The sequence below is a fragment of the Lissotriton helveticus genome, chromosome 8, assembly GCF_964261635.1.
Source record: "Lissotriton helveticus chromosome 8, aLisHel1.1, whole genome shotgun sequence".
Lineage (NCBI taxonomy): Eukaryota > Metazoa > Chordata > Amphibia > Caudata > Salamandridae > Lissotriton > Lissotriton helveticus.
This window is the reverse complement of record NC_136069.1, coordinates 1688693161-1688707300: the sequence shown is the minus strand read 5'-3', so window position 1 is coordinate 1688707300 and position 14140 is coordinate 1688693161. Positions and strand designations below refer to the sequence as shown.

Below are 14140 nucleotides of genomic sequence, written 5' to 3'. Positions count from 1 at the left end.
TGCTACCTACCATTTTCAGAACAAAGAAAGGGGCGTGGCAGTTATTTTGATGAGGAGAAAAGATAGTGGGCCAGAAGGTGTGTGGGGGGGCTCTGTGTGGGTGTGTGTGGGGGGGCTCTGTGTGGGTGTGTGTGGAGGGCTCTGTGTGGGTGTGTGTGGGGGGCTTTGTGTGGCTGTGTGTGTGGGGGCTCTGTGTGGCTGTGTGTGTGTGGGCTCTGTGTGGCTGTGTGTGTGTGGGGGGCTCTGTGTGGCTGTGTGTGTGGGGGGCTCTGTGTGGGTGTGTTTGTGGACGGGCTCTGTGTGTTTGGGGGGGCTCTCTGTGGGTGTTTGTGTGTGTCATTTGCGAGAGATAAAGCTAGCGGCATTGTAAATGACAATGCCATTTATTTATGTTAAAAAAAACATAAATAAAAATAATGTCAAGAGCAATGCCAATAGCTCTAACTTTAACAAAGGCAAAACCATTGCATTGTAAATGCTTGTTTCTTTTCTTGCTTACTAGAGAAGTTACAGTAGGGCAGCAGGGCCTTGGAGCAAGACTGTAGGCACTCAAGATAAGTCCCCAACAGGAGTCTTCATGCTGGCAAGAGGTGTCATGTCTACCTACTCACCATTGTAATGTGCAAGCAGACAATCAGAATAAAGGGAAGCACACTACCTCTGAATGAGACAGGGCATGCACAAATATGGGGATACATGCTTACACACTACACTTGGCACATACTGAAAATGTCATCAATTAGGTGCAGCAAAAGAAGGCAACATGAGAGCTGAAACACAAATGCGATCACCCACTGTAGTTGATTTGTGAGTAGGGCCATTTTGCTGTTGGGTGGTTGATCTACAGACCTGCCTATGATCTTTGAAATGAAAAAGTATTTGCTTTTATCTTTTACCTCCTCTATTCTTATCACCCATGAGATGGAGATTAGTCTTTCTAACACATTAAGAACAACAGAACACTATAATAGTGGTTCTCATTCATTTAGTTTATTATTAATAATGTTTTCCAATTATATGTTGTCGGTTGTTCCTGCCAGGTTTCATCACGATGATATAGCACTTTGGAAAGAATATACATCCGAGCAGTCCCACACTGGAGCACAGGATGGCAAACACCTCTACGGCAACTGTGTATTTCCCACGTGTGCTCAGATATGCTGGGATGAAGGAGATCCACACACTGACAAACACCAGCATACTGAAGGTGATCAGCTTGGCCTCGTTGAAGCTTCCAGGGAGATTCCTTGCAAGGAAGGCCACTATAAAGCTGACCGAGGCCAGGAGGCCCATGTATCCCAGCATGCAGTAGAAGAAGATGGTGTCTCCCTCATTACACTCAATGATTATCTTCTCATTATAAGACTTCAAGTTCCATTCTGGAAATGGAGGAGCCCGGAGTAACCAGAAAACACAGAGAAGAACTTGCACAAGAGAGCAGAAGAAAACAATGGAACTTGGTGTTTTGGACCCCAACCACTGCCTTGTAAGGCTATTGGGGTTTGCTGCCTTGAAAGCAATAACAACAATGACAGTTTTAGCCAGAACCAAAGAGACACTAATGGAAAAAACTATCCCAAAGACAGTCTGACGAAGCATGCAGGAGAGCTTTTCAGGATGACCGATGAATATCATGGAGCAGAGGAAGCAGAGTGTCAGGCTGAAGAGTAGACAGTAACTCAGCCCACGGTTGCTGGCTTTGATGATGGGAGTTTCTCTGTACTTGACAAACATGCACAAAATGCAGGCAGCCAGCAGCGCCACTACTCCGGCAGCTATGGCAAGTGTAAGTCCAAGAGGCTCTTCATACGACAGGAACTCAATCATTTTCCTTATGCATTGATCATGTCTGTCATTGGACCATTGGACTGCAGGGCATTTTATACATTTGAGTGCATCTGGAAAAAACAGATTCATAAATTACTTAATGTCATCAGAAAATGTTGTTTCCATATTTCTCCAATAAACCCTACCACACAATATTCACCTGCTGCATATAAGTATAACTGTACTACTTTCTAGCTAGTCACAAACGTAAAGTTAGACCAATAGTCTAACTTGGATCAAAAGTCTAACTTTGCTACTTTTCGGCATTCACAAAGGTACAGTTAGACCAAAAGTCTAACTTAGACCAAAAGTCTAAATTTACTCATAGTAACTTATCTTTGTGAATACTGAAAATTAGTAAAGTTAGACTTTTAATCTAAGTAAGACTTTTGGTCTAACTTTATCTTTGAGAATCAGGCCCTTTGTGCTTTCTTTCTCAATAATGCATGTTCGAGAGGGCATTATCATGAGATTCTTGCCTGCCATCAAAGATATATACAATGAGCATAACATGCGAGCACATGGTGAGACAGAAGGACAAATACCTCTACAATGAGGGCCATCTAGAATGTGTATTATTGTAGTTAGAACATGCTCTCTAGCAGTTGCAGGCAGTTTAGAAAACGTCTTACCAGATTTTTAGTTTTTTTTTAAAAGACAGCTATTCGTAGTAGACCTAATAACGAGTGTGAATGACAAGCAGTATATATTAAAAAGACAAATCAATAGAGATCACATGTAGAGCAATTAAAAGCCAAAGCACTGTGCCTGAAGTAATAGCGTAGGATTTCTGAATAACCAATACTCTAAGGGCCTCATTTATGAGAAGTGACACATCACTGCGTGAAAGCAGCAATGCGTCACTTCTCAGTGAGAACTCCTTGCAACATGATTGGTGCATCATATTTATTGTATGACGCATCATCTTGCAAGGAGTTACGGATACGTCAGTTTTTCTGACGTATCTGTATGGCGCAAAAGTGACGCATTGCTGGAGTGTGTCACAAATAATCGCGATTATCTCCAAAAGCTAATGCCTGCCCAGAGCAGTTCTTAGCCATGTTATCCAATGGTAGGTGGATAACATGGCTAAGAGCATTTGCTCGGTAACGCATGAATATCGCTGACTTTTCAGCAATATTCATGCATTTCGGACGATTTTTATCGCTTAGGAGATAAACCTTGATAATAGCAAGGCTCCTCAGAGATAAAAATAGGTGCAGCACGGCGATATAAATGTAGCCGCTAACCAAGCTTAGCGATATTTTTTGCTTAAGCTTGGTAATATGCCCCATTGTGTCTAGCCTCATGGGTAGGAGCTGCATTGTGCGAGGCAAAATGCTTAAGTCCTCAATAAAGTAGCACTCTGGGTCATGCAGATGGATGTTCAGATTTCAAAGCAGTATGAAAGTAGCTGATTTCAGAATGTGTGGGGCCAGAGAGTCTGGAATGGTTTTGCGCCAATTTCCTGCATAATTTGGAGGAAGATATATTAAAGTGACAGACAAAGTAAAGTCAGAGGTGGGATGAGGAAGATCATTTACGTTGTATTTTTAGATCTTTTTAAATACAATAGCAAGCCCTCCACCCTTAAGTCTAACTAAAAGACCCAACGCTTATGGTGATCCTATAGCTGGCAAGTAAAGGTCCTCCCGACCATAGCTTAAGGAAGAGGGGCTCTTAAGGGGCGGGACAGCAAAATACTGGATGAAATGCTTTTCAAGATCTATAGAACAATTTTTCAGCTATCATCACATTCATCCTCAGCCCAGTTAAGGCTGGAGTTTGACATTGCTAAACAGATACTGGAATAGATGGTGGCCTATATAATCCGGTATTTGTAAAGCATGACTAATCACCAGTAAGCGTCTCAAGGCACTGGGGGCCATCAGGGAGATTAAGTGAGCTATTGCCAAGAGTCACATGATGCTGAACTGATCTGCCACCGGCGCTGGAGATTGAACTGTGAGCCAAAATTCTCTGGAGTGAGCCACCCTGGCCGCTGCTCCTCACCTCTCCCAGATGTTGGCACAAACTCAGGTCAGCAAAAGAAGCTTAACTGGGCCATCATCTTTGGTCTGTAACTGGAAACAAAACATAGCTCCCAGGCCCTAAGCACGCATGGTCTAACGTGCTTGGGATCTATTCACTAGCCATCAGGAGTTAAAAAGACTGGCAAAAGTAAGGACACAACAGCTCTCACTACCAGAGGACAAGGCTTGCCTGTTTTGATGTAAATATGACTGGATGACTCTCCATACCTTTATGAGTCTAAAACCACAGTGCTATGTTAGCAACTTTATAAAGTTCGGCCAAAGGTACAGTTCATTAAACTCAGGATATGGATAATACCAACCTCAATTTACTATCCCACATGGAAAAGATGTAAGGATCAAGTGAACTGTTGGCTATGCGACCAGGGTCCGGAAGATATTATCCATATACTGTGTGTGTGTCCCACCCCTTTGGAGGACCAACGGGAACTGCAACGAAAAAGTTGGAATGCCTGGGCATAAGGGTTCAATTCATGTAGCACAATTAATTGCTGAGAGTTCAATCAAAATGTGAGAAAACCAGGGAGACATTCTTTTGTGAAATAAATTGTATTTTAGTAAATAAACATGTTTGACATATTAAACTTCATATGTACAAGCACATGGGACGATAGCACTGCGTTACATTGAATGGTATGTAACCTATAAGATACTGTGCACAAGTGCTCGTGAAGGATAGTGACGGCGCAAGTGACATGTGAGGTGGTATGTACAGTGATAGGGACGGGCGCAACAAGAAACAGTAGGGGTTTAAAATTATTTTCATATTTAGGATACCCTAGCAGTGAATGATATAGAGTACCGAAAATAATCAAGTAGGGTATCCTTGACGGGGCGCCAGGGGTTCCGCTGTGGAAGTAGATGGCGTATCAGCCTGTAGAAGTATTAGGCCATCATCAGGACCAGGTTACAGTTATTTATATTGCAATGGTGAAGTCCAGACTAGCGATATGGCAAGGTCCCAAAGGATGGGGCTTGCTGATGAACAATGTAGGACGTCAATTAAGGTCCAATTTGGGGGTAAGGCAACGCCCCATTAGTGAAACCAAGAAACTGCTGATAGTAATACTTGAAAAAGCGAGCTAAGCAATTTGATCGGCCTGCAAAAGTCGGGCTCAAGCCGAAAAGGAAACACTTTAGGAAAGATTGAGTAGTAACAGAGGCGGCTCCCCCATTGGGGCATCGGAGCGTTGCCCCAATGCTTTCTCCCAGTGCGAGAAGGCAGAAACATAAATGGTAATAACTACCATTTTATGTTTCTGCCTTCTCGCACGGCGAAACCTGTTTGCCCACTGGCAGACCAAGTGCACCAGCTGGTTAGTATTACTCACTCCTAGTGTTGTCTGGAGGACAGGGGATTCCTGCTAACGTCAGCAGACCCAGGCCCTCCAATCCCATTATCCTAGTCTTTCTTTCCCTGGGGGTGTTGTTGGGCCCTGGAACTCAAGGGTATAGGACTGCACTCATACTTCTGTTTTATGTGTAGGAGTGAACCCCAGTATACCCGTACTTATGTCCCGGATAGGTTTTGAGGCACAGGGGCTTGCAATGCACTCAGTCAAGTCATATCTTCCATGCTGGCACAACGCCTTCCTCTGCTTGGTAGTAACTCAAACAGGGGAATGTACTTTCAAGTGAGTGTAGATAATTGCCTATCACTCTGTAAATCTCTGCATGCTAAAACTTTGTCTCTGGCTTTGACAGCTGGTTGTTTTGTTGCATGTATGCAATGATGTTCCATCAAGAAGCTCTTCAGGCTCAGATTAGATGGCCCATCCCTGAAATGGGAAAACACTCAGTGCATGTTTCTAAATATGTTTAACCTGGCATCAGTGCTGATTGTTATGTAATAGGAGGAAGGACTGACATACCTAAAGTAAAGCCCCACTAGCTTCACTCTGACACTGAATTTAGCTAGGCTGAATCATCAAACGTGTCTCTCCTACAGAAGCCATTTTCATCAGAGTTCTCTGCCCTTGCCTTTTAGGCTATCTTGAAAATCTGTCTTTTCAACAGCACTTATCCCTCCCAATATTTTGGAGCAGGCCCCCCATGAAATAAGAGACCAATCCACCCAATGCACCATAACCAGACTATATGAAGGTCCATCGCGTAAACATTCATAGGCAATCACCACTGTCGCCATCTCATATACCTGAAGGAATGGTCACTGGTTATAGAAATAGGACCCCAAGCTTTATAAAGTGGATATAAGTGATAAGGTGAAAGGCCCAAAGGCAAAGCAAGAAGCCATTAGAGGCTGGGTGCCCCTTCTATGATATGCAGTTATTGATCATGCAGCAAGAACTAAACTTTGTCTGTCATCAGGCCCACCTGTGCCATTGCTGATCTCTCCCTGGGAACAGGGGACACAGTCGAAGCAGCAGGGCGGCTCTCCCTCGCGCAACGCCTTCCTGTACCCGGGAGAGCAGCTCTCACTGCAGACAGAGCGGGGTACCTAGAAGGGAGCAACAATGCAAAGAAAGGAAAGAGAGAACATGCAAGTTATTACTAAGCAATAATGCATTGTGAAGCGGTTTCACATATGAGTATTAGGCAGAGCAGATATATCAAAAAAGATAAATTGGTGTTTTAATTAGAATAGCCATTCCCTTACCGAAGTTGAATACTGCATTTAGTGGTTTACCTGTCTTTTTATAGCATTCAAAGACTATTTTACGCAAATTGTAGTATTCAATAGTGTTCTTTTTGGGAAGGCTAGTGCATGAAGACTACTGATATGTGAGTGGTATTTCTTGAATACTAACAGAATACTAAGCACATACTTATTTGTAATTGCATAGTCTTCATTTACAATGCAGAACATTTAGTGAATACAAACAATTTGAATACTACTGGACTTTACACAGACTACTATTATCATTCTATTCAAGCTGCATGCTGAATGGTAGATCGGTGCCTTATTTATTATACTATTGTATGCCTTATTTATTATACTATTGTGGTGTCTGTGTAGTGTAGGGTAGTATTTTAGGCTTAAGGGTGGTTCTGGGAGATCGTGCAGGGTAGTGATTGAGTGTAAGGACTGGACTTGTGGTTGGGGAGGGTCGCGCTGGGGGTAGTGCTTTAGTGTAGTCTTGTGGTGTTTAGGGTAGGGTTTTAGGTTTTAGGGTGGTGCTCGGGGGTCGTGCAGGGTAATGTTTGGGTGTGGGGACCGGACTGGAGGTCAGGGGAGGGTCGTACTGGGGGGCTGTTTTAGGGTTTAGGGTAGTGTTGTGGTGTTTGTGTAGTGCAGGGTAGAGTTTTAGGGTTTAGGGTAGTGCTGGGGGGTCGTGCAGGTGTTTGAGTGTAGGGACCAGACTGGGGGTTGGTGGGGTCATACTGGGGAGAGTGTCTTAGGGTTTAGGGTAGTGTTGTGGTATTTGTATAGTGCAGGGTAGTGTTTTAGGGTTTAGGGTAGTGCTGGGGGTCGTGCAGGGTTTTGTTTAAGTGTGGGGGCTTGACATCATTTTAAATAATAATTAAAGCAAGAAATTTAATGTCATAGCATAGAAAGAAGATCATTCAGTGCCTAGTTTACATTTGGGTGTTAATGTAAAATTCTCTCACTTCGAGAGGAGGTTCTAATTCTGGAAGAAAGTCAACTTGTGCAGGTTTCTCCCCCTTACCACACACAGGATGGAGGAAATTCCAACCTAATACAGAATCAATGTATCAAATGTAGTTGTTAATAACTGCTGAGATTCTTTAAATAAGACCAAGAAGTTTCTAAATCCTGCCTTCCTATTTTCCTTCATCTGAGCTTAGTGACAAATATGGTACATGGTCCTGCTGGTTTACCCTTACGCTGGGCAAAAAAGAGAGTCAGGAAAATAGTTAGGGCCATATATATCAAGGATTTGCCTCACTATTGCAACCGGCAATGTGGCACAAAAGCGAAGCAACCCTCAAGATGCGATTTACTGAGCCATGTAAGGGCTGAGCAGCATGATAGATCCAGAGTAACGCAACGCAATGCAAACTGCTTATTGTTAAATACTGTGCAGTGCAGAGCATGAAGGTGACTTGCTGCGCTGCATGACATTTTGATAAATAGGCCACAATTAATCTATTGTGCCTTTTACTCTCAGTGTAAGCAATTGCCTTTATTTTTGTGTAGGAGATCATTTGTTTCTTATTTCTGGAGACAGGTTTTCCATTTTACATTCCCACCATAAATAATAATAAGGCTGATGTGCTGTTAATCATTTGATTATGGTAATCAATCAATCAATCATTTGTAAAGCGCACTACATACCCGCGAGGGTCTCAAGGCGCTGGGGGGGTGCTACAGCCAGGTCTTGAGTATCCTCCTGAAGGTCAGCAGGTCTTGGGTCTGTCGTAGGCTTTGTGGGCGGATGTTCCATGTCGTGGCGGCGAGGTGGGAGAAGGATCTCCACCGGTGGTTGTTCTTCGGGTGCGTGGGACGGTGGCAAGTGAGAGGTTGGCAGAGCATAGCTGGCGGTTGGGGATGTAGAAGGAGAGCTGTCTGTTGAGGTTGGATGGGCCGGTCTACTGGAGTGCCTTGTGTGCGTGGGTGAGGAGCTTGAAGGATATCCTCTTGTTGACGGGGAGCCTGTTCAGGTTTCTCAGGTGGTGGGTGATGTGGCAAATGGCATGGTATGTCAAGGATCAGTCGTACCGAGGCGTTTTGGATCCGTTGTAGTCGTTTGATGGTCGGGGCTCCCGCATAGAGGGTGTTTCCGTAGTTGAGTCTGCTGCTGACGAGGGCCTGGGTGACTGTCTTTCTTGTATCTGTCGGGACCATCTGTAGATCTTGTGGAGCATGCGGAGGGTGTTGAAGCAGGAGGAGGAGACAGCGTTGACTTGCTTGGTCATTAAGAGCGTTGAGTCGAGGATAATTCCCAGGTTGCATGCATGGTTGGTGGGTGTCGGGGCTGCCCCCAGTGCCGTCGGCCACCAGGAGTCGCCCCAGGCTGAAGGGTTGGAGCCGAGGATGAGGACCTCCGTCTTGTCCGAGTTCAGCTTCAGACGGCTGGTCTCCATCCAGTCGGCAATGGCCTTCATTCCTTCGTGGAGGTAGGCTTTGGCGGTGATGGGGTCCTTGGTGAGGGAGAGGATCAGCTGAGTGTTGTCGGCGTAGGAGATTATGTTGAGGTCATGCTGTCGGGCTACGTGAGTGATGTAAACGTTGAACAGTGTCGGGCTGAGGGAGGATCCCTGGGGTCCAATTCTTTTTATTTAATCTGCTACTTACCATTGGTCCACTCCAGTGTTGCTTTTCTTTGCCGCCTCTTTACTGGGAGACGATCTTTACTACGCGGGTGTTTCACCACGGTAGGTTTACAACGCGGGCTTTACAATGAATGTTGTTTCAAGGACTTGCGCTGGAGTGCGCTGTAAGCTAAGGAATAGTACGATTTACTATTCCAACACCTACCCTACTTTATGTAGATTGGTGTTGGAATAGTAAATCGTACTTTCCCTAAGTCCAGCGTCCTCCAGCACAAGTCGTTGAAACGACTTGCGTTGGAAAGCCAGCGTAGTAATATACCGCGATCAACATGATCGCGTAGTATCATCATACATTCCTCTTAACTTGTTCCTTTTGCCAATACAACAAGTCCATTCAAGCCTGAGGCGCACTGACCAATTACAGTGTCATTACGCGTTTCCTCTTCAGATGTTGTGTGGGAGAACTCTTTTTTTTATTATTACTTTCAGCCGCTGCTCATCATTGCTTGCATTTATTGCTGCATCAAGCAAGCCTTTACCAGCACCTGTTGTGCCGCCTACTGAGCTGCACCGTAATCTTCTTTCCAGATACTCTGCTTCGAGTTCTTGGAGCATTTAATCAGCGTGGTAGCTCACGGCCCCCACACTTCTGGTTTCACCATGGTGGCCGCACAACTTTACGTTTCATTACATGGTAATTCCGTTTCTCAGAATTGGAAAATGACAATCAGGATAAGAACACCACTGAAGCACAATGGTTGGCTCATTTTGAAAGAATTTATGGTTTTGATGAGACAGCGTATTCCTCCTCCAGGCTATTACCCCGATTGGAAGTAGCACCATTCGTCTTTATCGAGGCGGATATTGAGAGAGCCATACATGAGACCTCCAGTAACAAAGCCCCGGATCCTGATGGTGTGCCAGCAGACCTATAAAAATCCGACACCAAATATTGGGCGAATATATTGGTAACTGTTTTTAATGCCTCTGGTTCACAAGGGTTTCCCGTATGCTGGTGCCACTCAACTATTATTCCTGTTTTTAAAAAGGGCCAGAGAGGGGTTTCACGGTGCTATAGAACCATATCACTCAATGATTCAGCGGTAAAAATCCTAGGTAAGGTGGTCTTAGCTAACGTCTGCGACTGGGCCAACGATAATAAAATCCTATCCAATTTACAATATGGATTTAGAAAACGTAAAAGCACCATGTATCAATGTTTTAACCTATATTTATTAATTAATAAATATACAATAGCTAAAGAAGGTTCCCTACAGATGGCGTTTATAGATTTATCCTCAGCTTTCGACCTGGTAAACAGGTCAACGCTGTGGAGTATTCTGCTAGAAATGGGGATTGAGCTGTGTCTAGTTTATTTTTTAGCAGATCTCCACCGGGACCTTCTAGCCTCAGTTAGGACCTCTCAGGATGGCAAACAAATTAGGCCTTTTAAATCAGAGAGGGGCGTCCGTCAAGGGTTCATTTTGGCGCCCTTGCTTTTTACTCTTTATGTTAACGCTTTGAATAAATCCCTAGTAGAGGCGAGCCCGGATATTCAGCATGTAGGAGAATGTCTTGTTCCGGTTCTCCTAAACACGGATGATGCCGTACTCTTAGCACGGACCGCGGTAGACCTTCAGAGGCCACTGGATGCATTCAGTGCTTATATGAGGTCATTGGACTTCATTATTAATACCGGGAAATCCCATATTATGACTACCAGTAAAAGCCACAGGAAAACTAAGGCCTTCTACTGCAATGGGGTGGAAGTGACTAGGGTGTCTTCTTTCACATACCTAGGGGTATTATTTGATGAGAGAGGCTCATGGGTCCCCCAAGAGAAAATTAAGAAAAATGCAGTTTCCAGATCTACATCATCTTCATTAGGGTTTGCCCAGCGCTTGGGGGCTAGGCCGGTGGAAGCTATTCTCAAGGTATATAGCTCAAAGTGCCTTGCCATTGCTGCCTATGGCTTTTCTATTTGGGGTTATAAACAGCAGGAGGGGTTGCAGAACGCTGAAAATAAATTTGTGCGTAGTCTATTGTCTGTACCCCAGTCAACCCCAACTTTTTCCACACATCAGGAGTTAGGGCAGGGCTATGTTTTGGAGACTTTAAGCACCGTCCCGTTATTGTGCTGGGGTAAAACCTGGCTTAACCCAGAATTGACCCTGAATCATCAAATCCTATGGGATTGTGCCAAACTGGATAAAGCTAGTAAAATTGTGGTTGTTTTATGTTAAGCACATGCTTTTCAAATTGGGGCAACCAGAACTGTTTGAAACACCAGACAGAATTAGTAAGGAAGATGTGAAGTGGGTCAAAATGAATTTCATGAATTTATTGATGCTGGAACAGGAAGAACAGGAGATGAGAAGCCCTTAGTTAGGGCTCATTTTTTAACTAAAACTACACTGTTAATTGAACCCTAATTGAAATTGGTGAACAGAGCCTTCCATCGCTGGTTATTGACCAGCTTCCATTTCAATTTGATCCACTTCATTCTGGGTGGTGCAAACCTGAGGATGCAGTTGCCTGCCAATGTGACAACTATTCTGCACAAGATACTATGCGTTTTATGATGTTTTGTGACTTTTTTTGATGTAGTCCTTAGGAAGTTTTTAATTCCTATACTGACTGGCAAGGTTATTCTGCAAGTCGGACCTGCCTTACTTTACCTTCAAATGCTGAGTAACCCTAGGGATATGTTTGCCATTGCTAGCTTTCTTGTAGCCGCTATGCGAATTACACAAAAAAGATGTGTCAGATTAACAATTGTATAACTATTCACCTTATTATAGTATGGCTTTTAATTTTGAACTATTTAGGTATTTTTATGGATATAGGATAATGTTTTATGAATATATTGAAAACGTTTTTAAATGTGGATTAGTCTATTTTGTTCAAATTTATTTTAGACTTTTATGATTTTAAATATTTGAATAAAGGTGATTGATGATGATGATTATGATGAATTACATGGTGGCAAAACACAGATGAGGAAAACGCTTTTTAATTGGAATATTTGTTTCTTGCATTGTTTGTTTTTGAAGGAATAATTAGTTTACAGTGGTAAATGCCATCAACGGCCGCCTAGCTTCAGGTTTCAGCATGGCAGCCACACCCATAACTTTACTTTAATTTCTTCTGCAAAATGCCATGCTTCCAGTTCCAGGTGCATTTGATCAGCGAGGTAGCTGTGTGGCATCGTGAGTTTGACTTTAGGGGTGGAGGCGGTTCTCGGATGTTTGCAGTAGAGAGGTGGACAGTCCACACGTAAGTGCTTCAGACCTTGCATGAGGAATGGAAGTGCTACAGTGTACATCTGTCCATTTGCATTTTAGTACGTTATACTTTTTAATGGAGAAATCGTGTTTCACGGACATCGTGATCGTGGACAGGTGTCCGTATATTATACTTATTATAAAGAAGTTGAAATTCTAGAATGCATTTGATCCCCCGTAATAGATGCAGGCACTGTCAATAGATTTTGAAACTTCCTTTGTTTACTTGTTAATGTACCCTGATTCAAAGTTGTCATTTATTATCTTTTACTGTGACTTTAAACATTGACAGTATCATTTTACATAGAACAAAGAATGAATTTGAGTGACGTACATACATGGTTATATAATTATGTTTCCATTTTCCTGTATAGAGGTTGCAATCTAAGCTGTTTAAAAAACAGGCATTCAATCTAATAAATATAAAACAGGCATTCAATCTAATAAATAAAAAACAGGCATTCAATCTAATAAATAAAAAACAAGCATTCAATCTAATAAATAAAAAGGTGTAGGGCCAAGTGGACAATGGTGCCCGGCTAGGATTAGTTCAACATGTTTGAATTGTTTTCTTCAACAAGTTTGGATGGTCCAACCCTTTGTGCGCTCCGAAACACTAATCCCCTAGGTCGCCAAAGTATGTAGGGCAGAAACGCTGTAACTCGGAAAGAACATTGTAAGAAATAGCGTTGTATCCGCTTTCCACACTGTTTTCAGTCACTGAGGTGAAGTAAATAATCCAAGTCACTAACCTAGTCACCCAGCTTAATTACACTCACTGGGTCAACCTGCTCACTCACGCACACTCACTCGCCAAGCTTGTGCATTTACAAATTCACTTTCTCTATCTTGTCATTTTCAGGCCACTCTGCAAACATACTCATCTATTCCCTCAATCACTGACTCTCACTCACTGTGGGCCCGATTCACAGAACTAACTTAAGACAAAATCCTAAAGTTACTACTTTTGGTATTCACAGAAGGCATTTAGTAGTAGTAAAGTTAGGATTTTGTCTTAAGTCTGTCTTAAGTCTGTCTTAAGTCTGTCTTAAGTCTATCTTAAGTCTGTCTTAAGCCTGTCTTAAGTTTGTCTAAGACAAACTTAAGATAGGCTTAAGACAGACTTAAGATAAATATATTTCTTTGTTTGCCAATAATAGTGTTTATCATGTTGAAGGACGGATTCATCATCATGTTGAAGGACGGATTCATCATTAGGGGGCCGATTCCTATTCAGGGAAAAAAATGTCCGTACGATTCGTATCCGGAGCCCTCTCCATACGAATCGTGAACATGCCGTACAAACCGACGAGAACGATCCGGACCGGGGGATGAGGACGCGATTCGTACGGTCCCCGTCAGGTAAGGGCGATTCGTACGGAAAAGCACACATGCACATACACACTGTATGGTGTGTATACCCCATGATCGCAGTGGTATGGTGCATACCCCTGCGATAATGGGGTGTACGCACCGTACCCCGTGATCTCAGGGTGTATGCACCGTACACCCAGAGAACATGGGGTACTGTGCGTACACCCTGCAATAGCGGGGTATTGTGCGTACACCTCAATTTCGCAGGGGTACGCACCGTACCCCTACGATCATGGGGTGTATGCACCGTACCCGCGGAGGCCGTTCCATACCTGTGTTGAGGTGAACTCTGCTTCTCTGGACGTTTTCGGCTCCCGTAAAAAAAGAGTTGTGCGGTGCGTGCCCGACATGATTCGTACTTGCTGGGTCGGAAAAACCAGCCGCGAACCGTACGGATGTGGCGTA

The 14140-nt window shown here is 43.6% G+C and overlaps 1 protein-coding gene across 1 annotated transcript in view; it reads right to left on the bottom strand.

Moving 5' to 3' along the window:
- Nucleotides 1-996: 996 nt before the first annotated feature.
- LOC144774095 (extracellular calcium-sensing receptor-like) overlaps nucleotides 997-14140 on the bottom strand; it is a 38092-nt gene continuing 24948 nt past the window's right edge. The window contains exons 4-5 of the mRNA XM_078659120.1: nucleotides 6216-6339; nucleotides 997-1898 (exon numbers count right to left, since the gene is read on the bottom strand). Of these exons, the coding sequence (XP_078515246.1) occupies nucleotides 997-1898; nucleotides 6216-6339 (1026 nt within the window). The remainder of the gene's footprint in view (nucleotides 1899-6215; nucleotides 6340-14140) is intronic.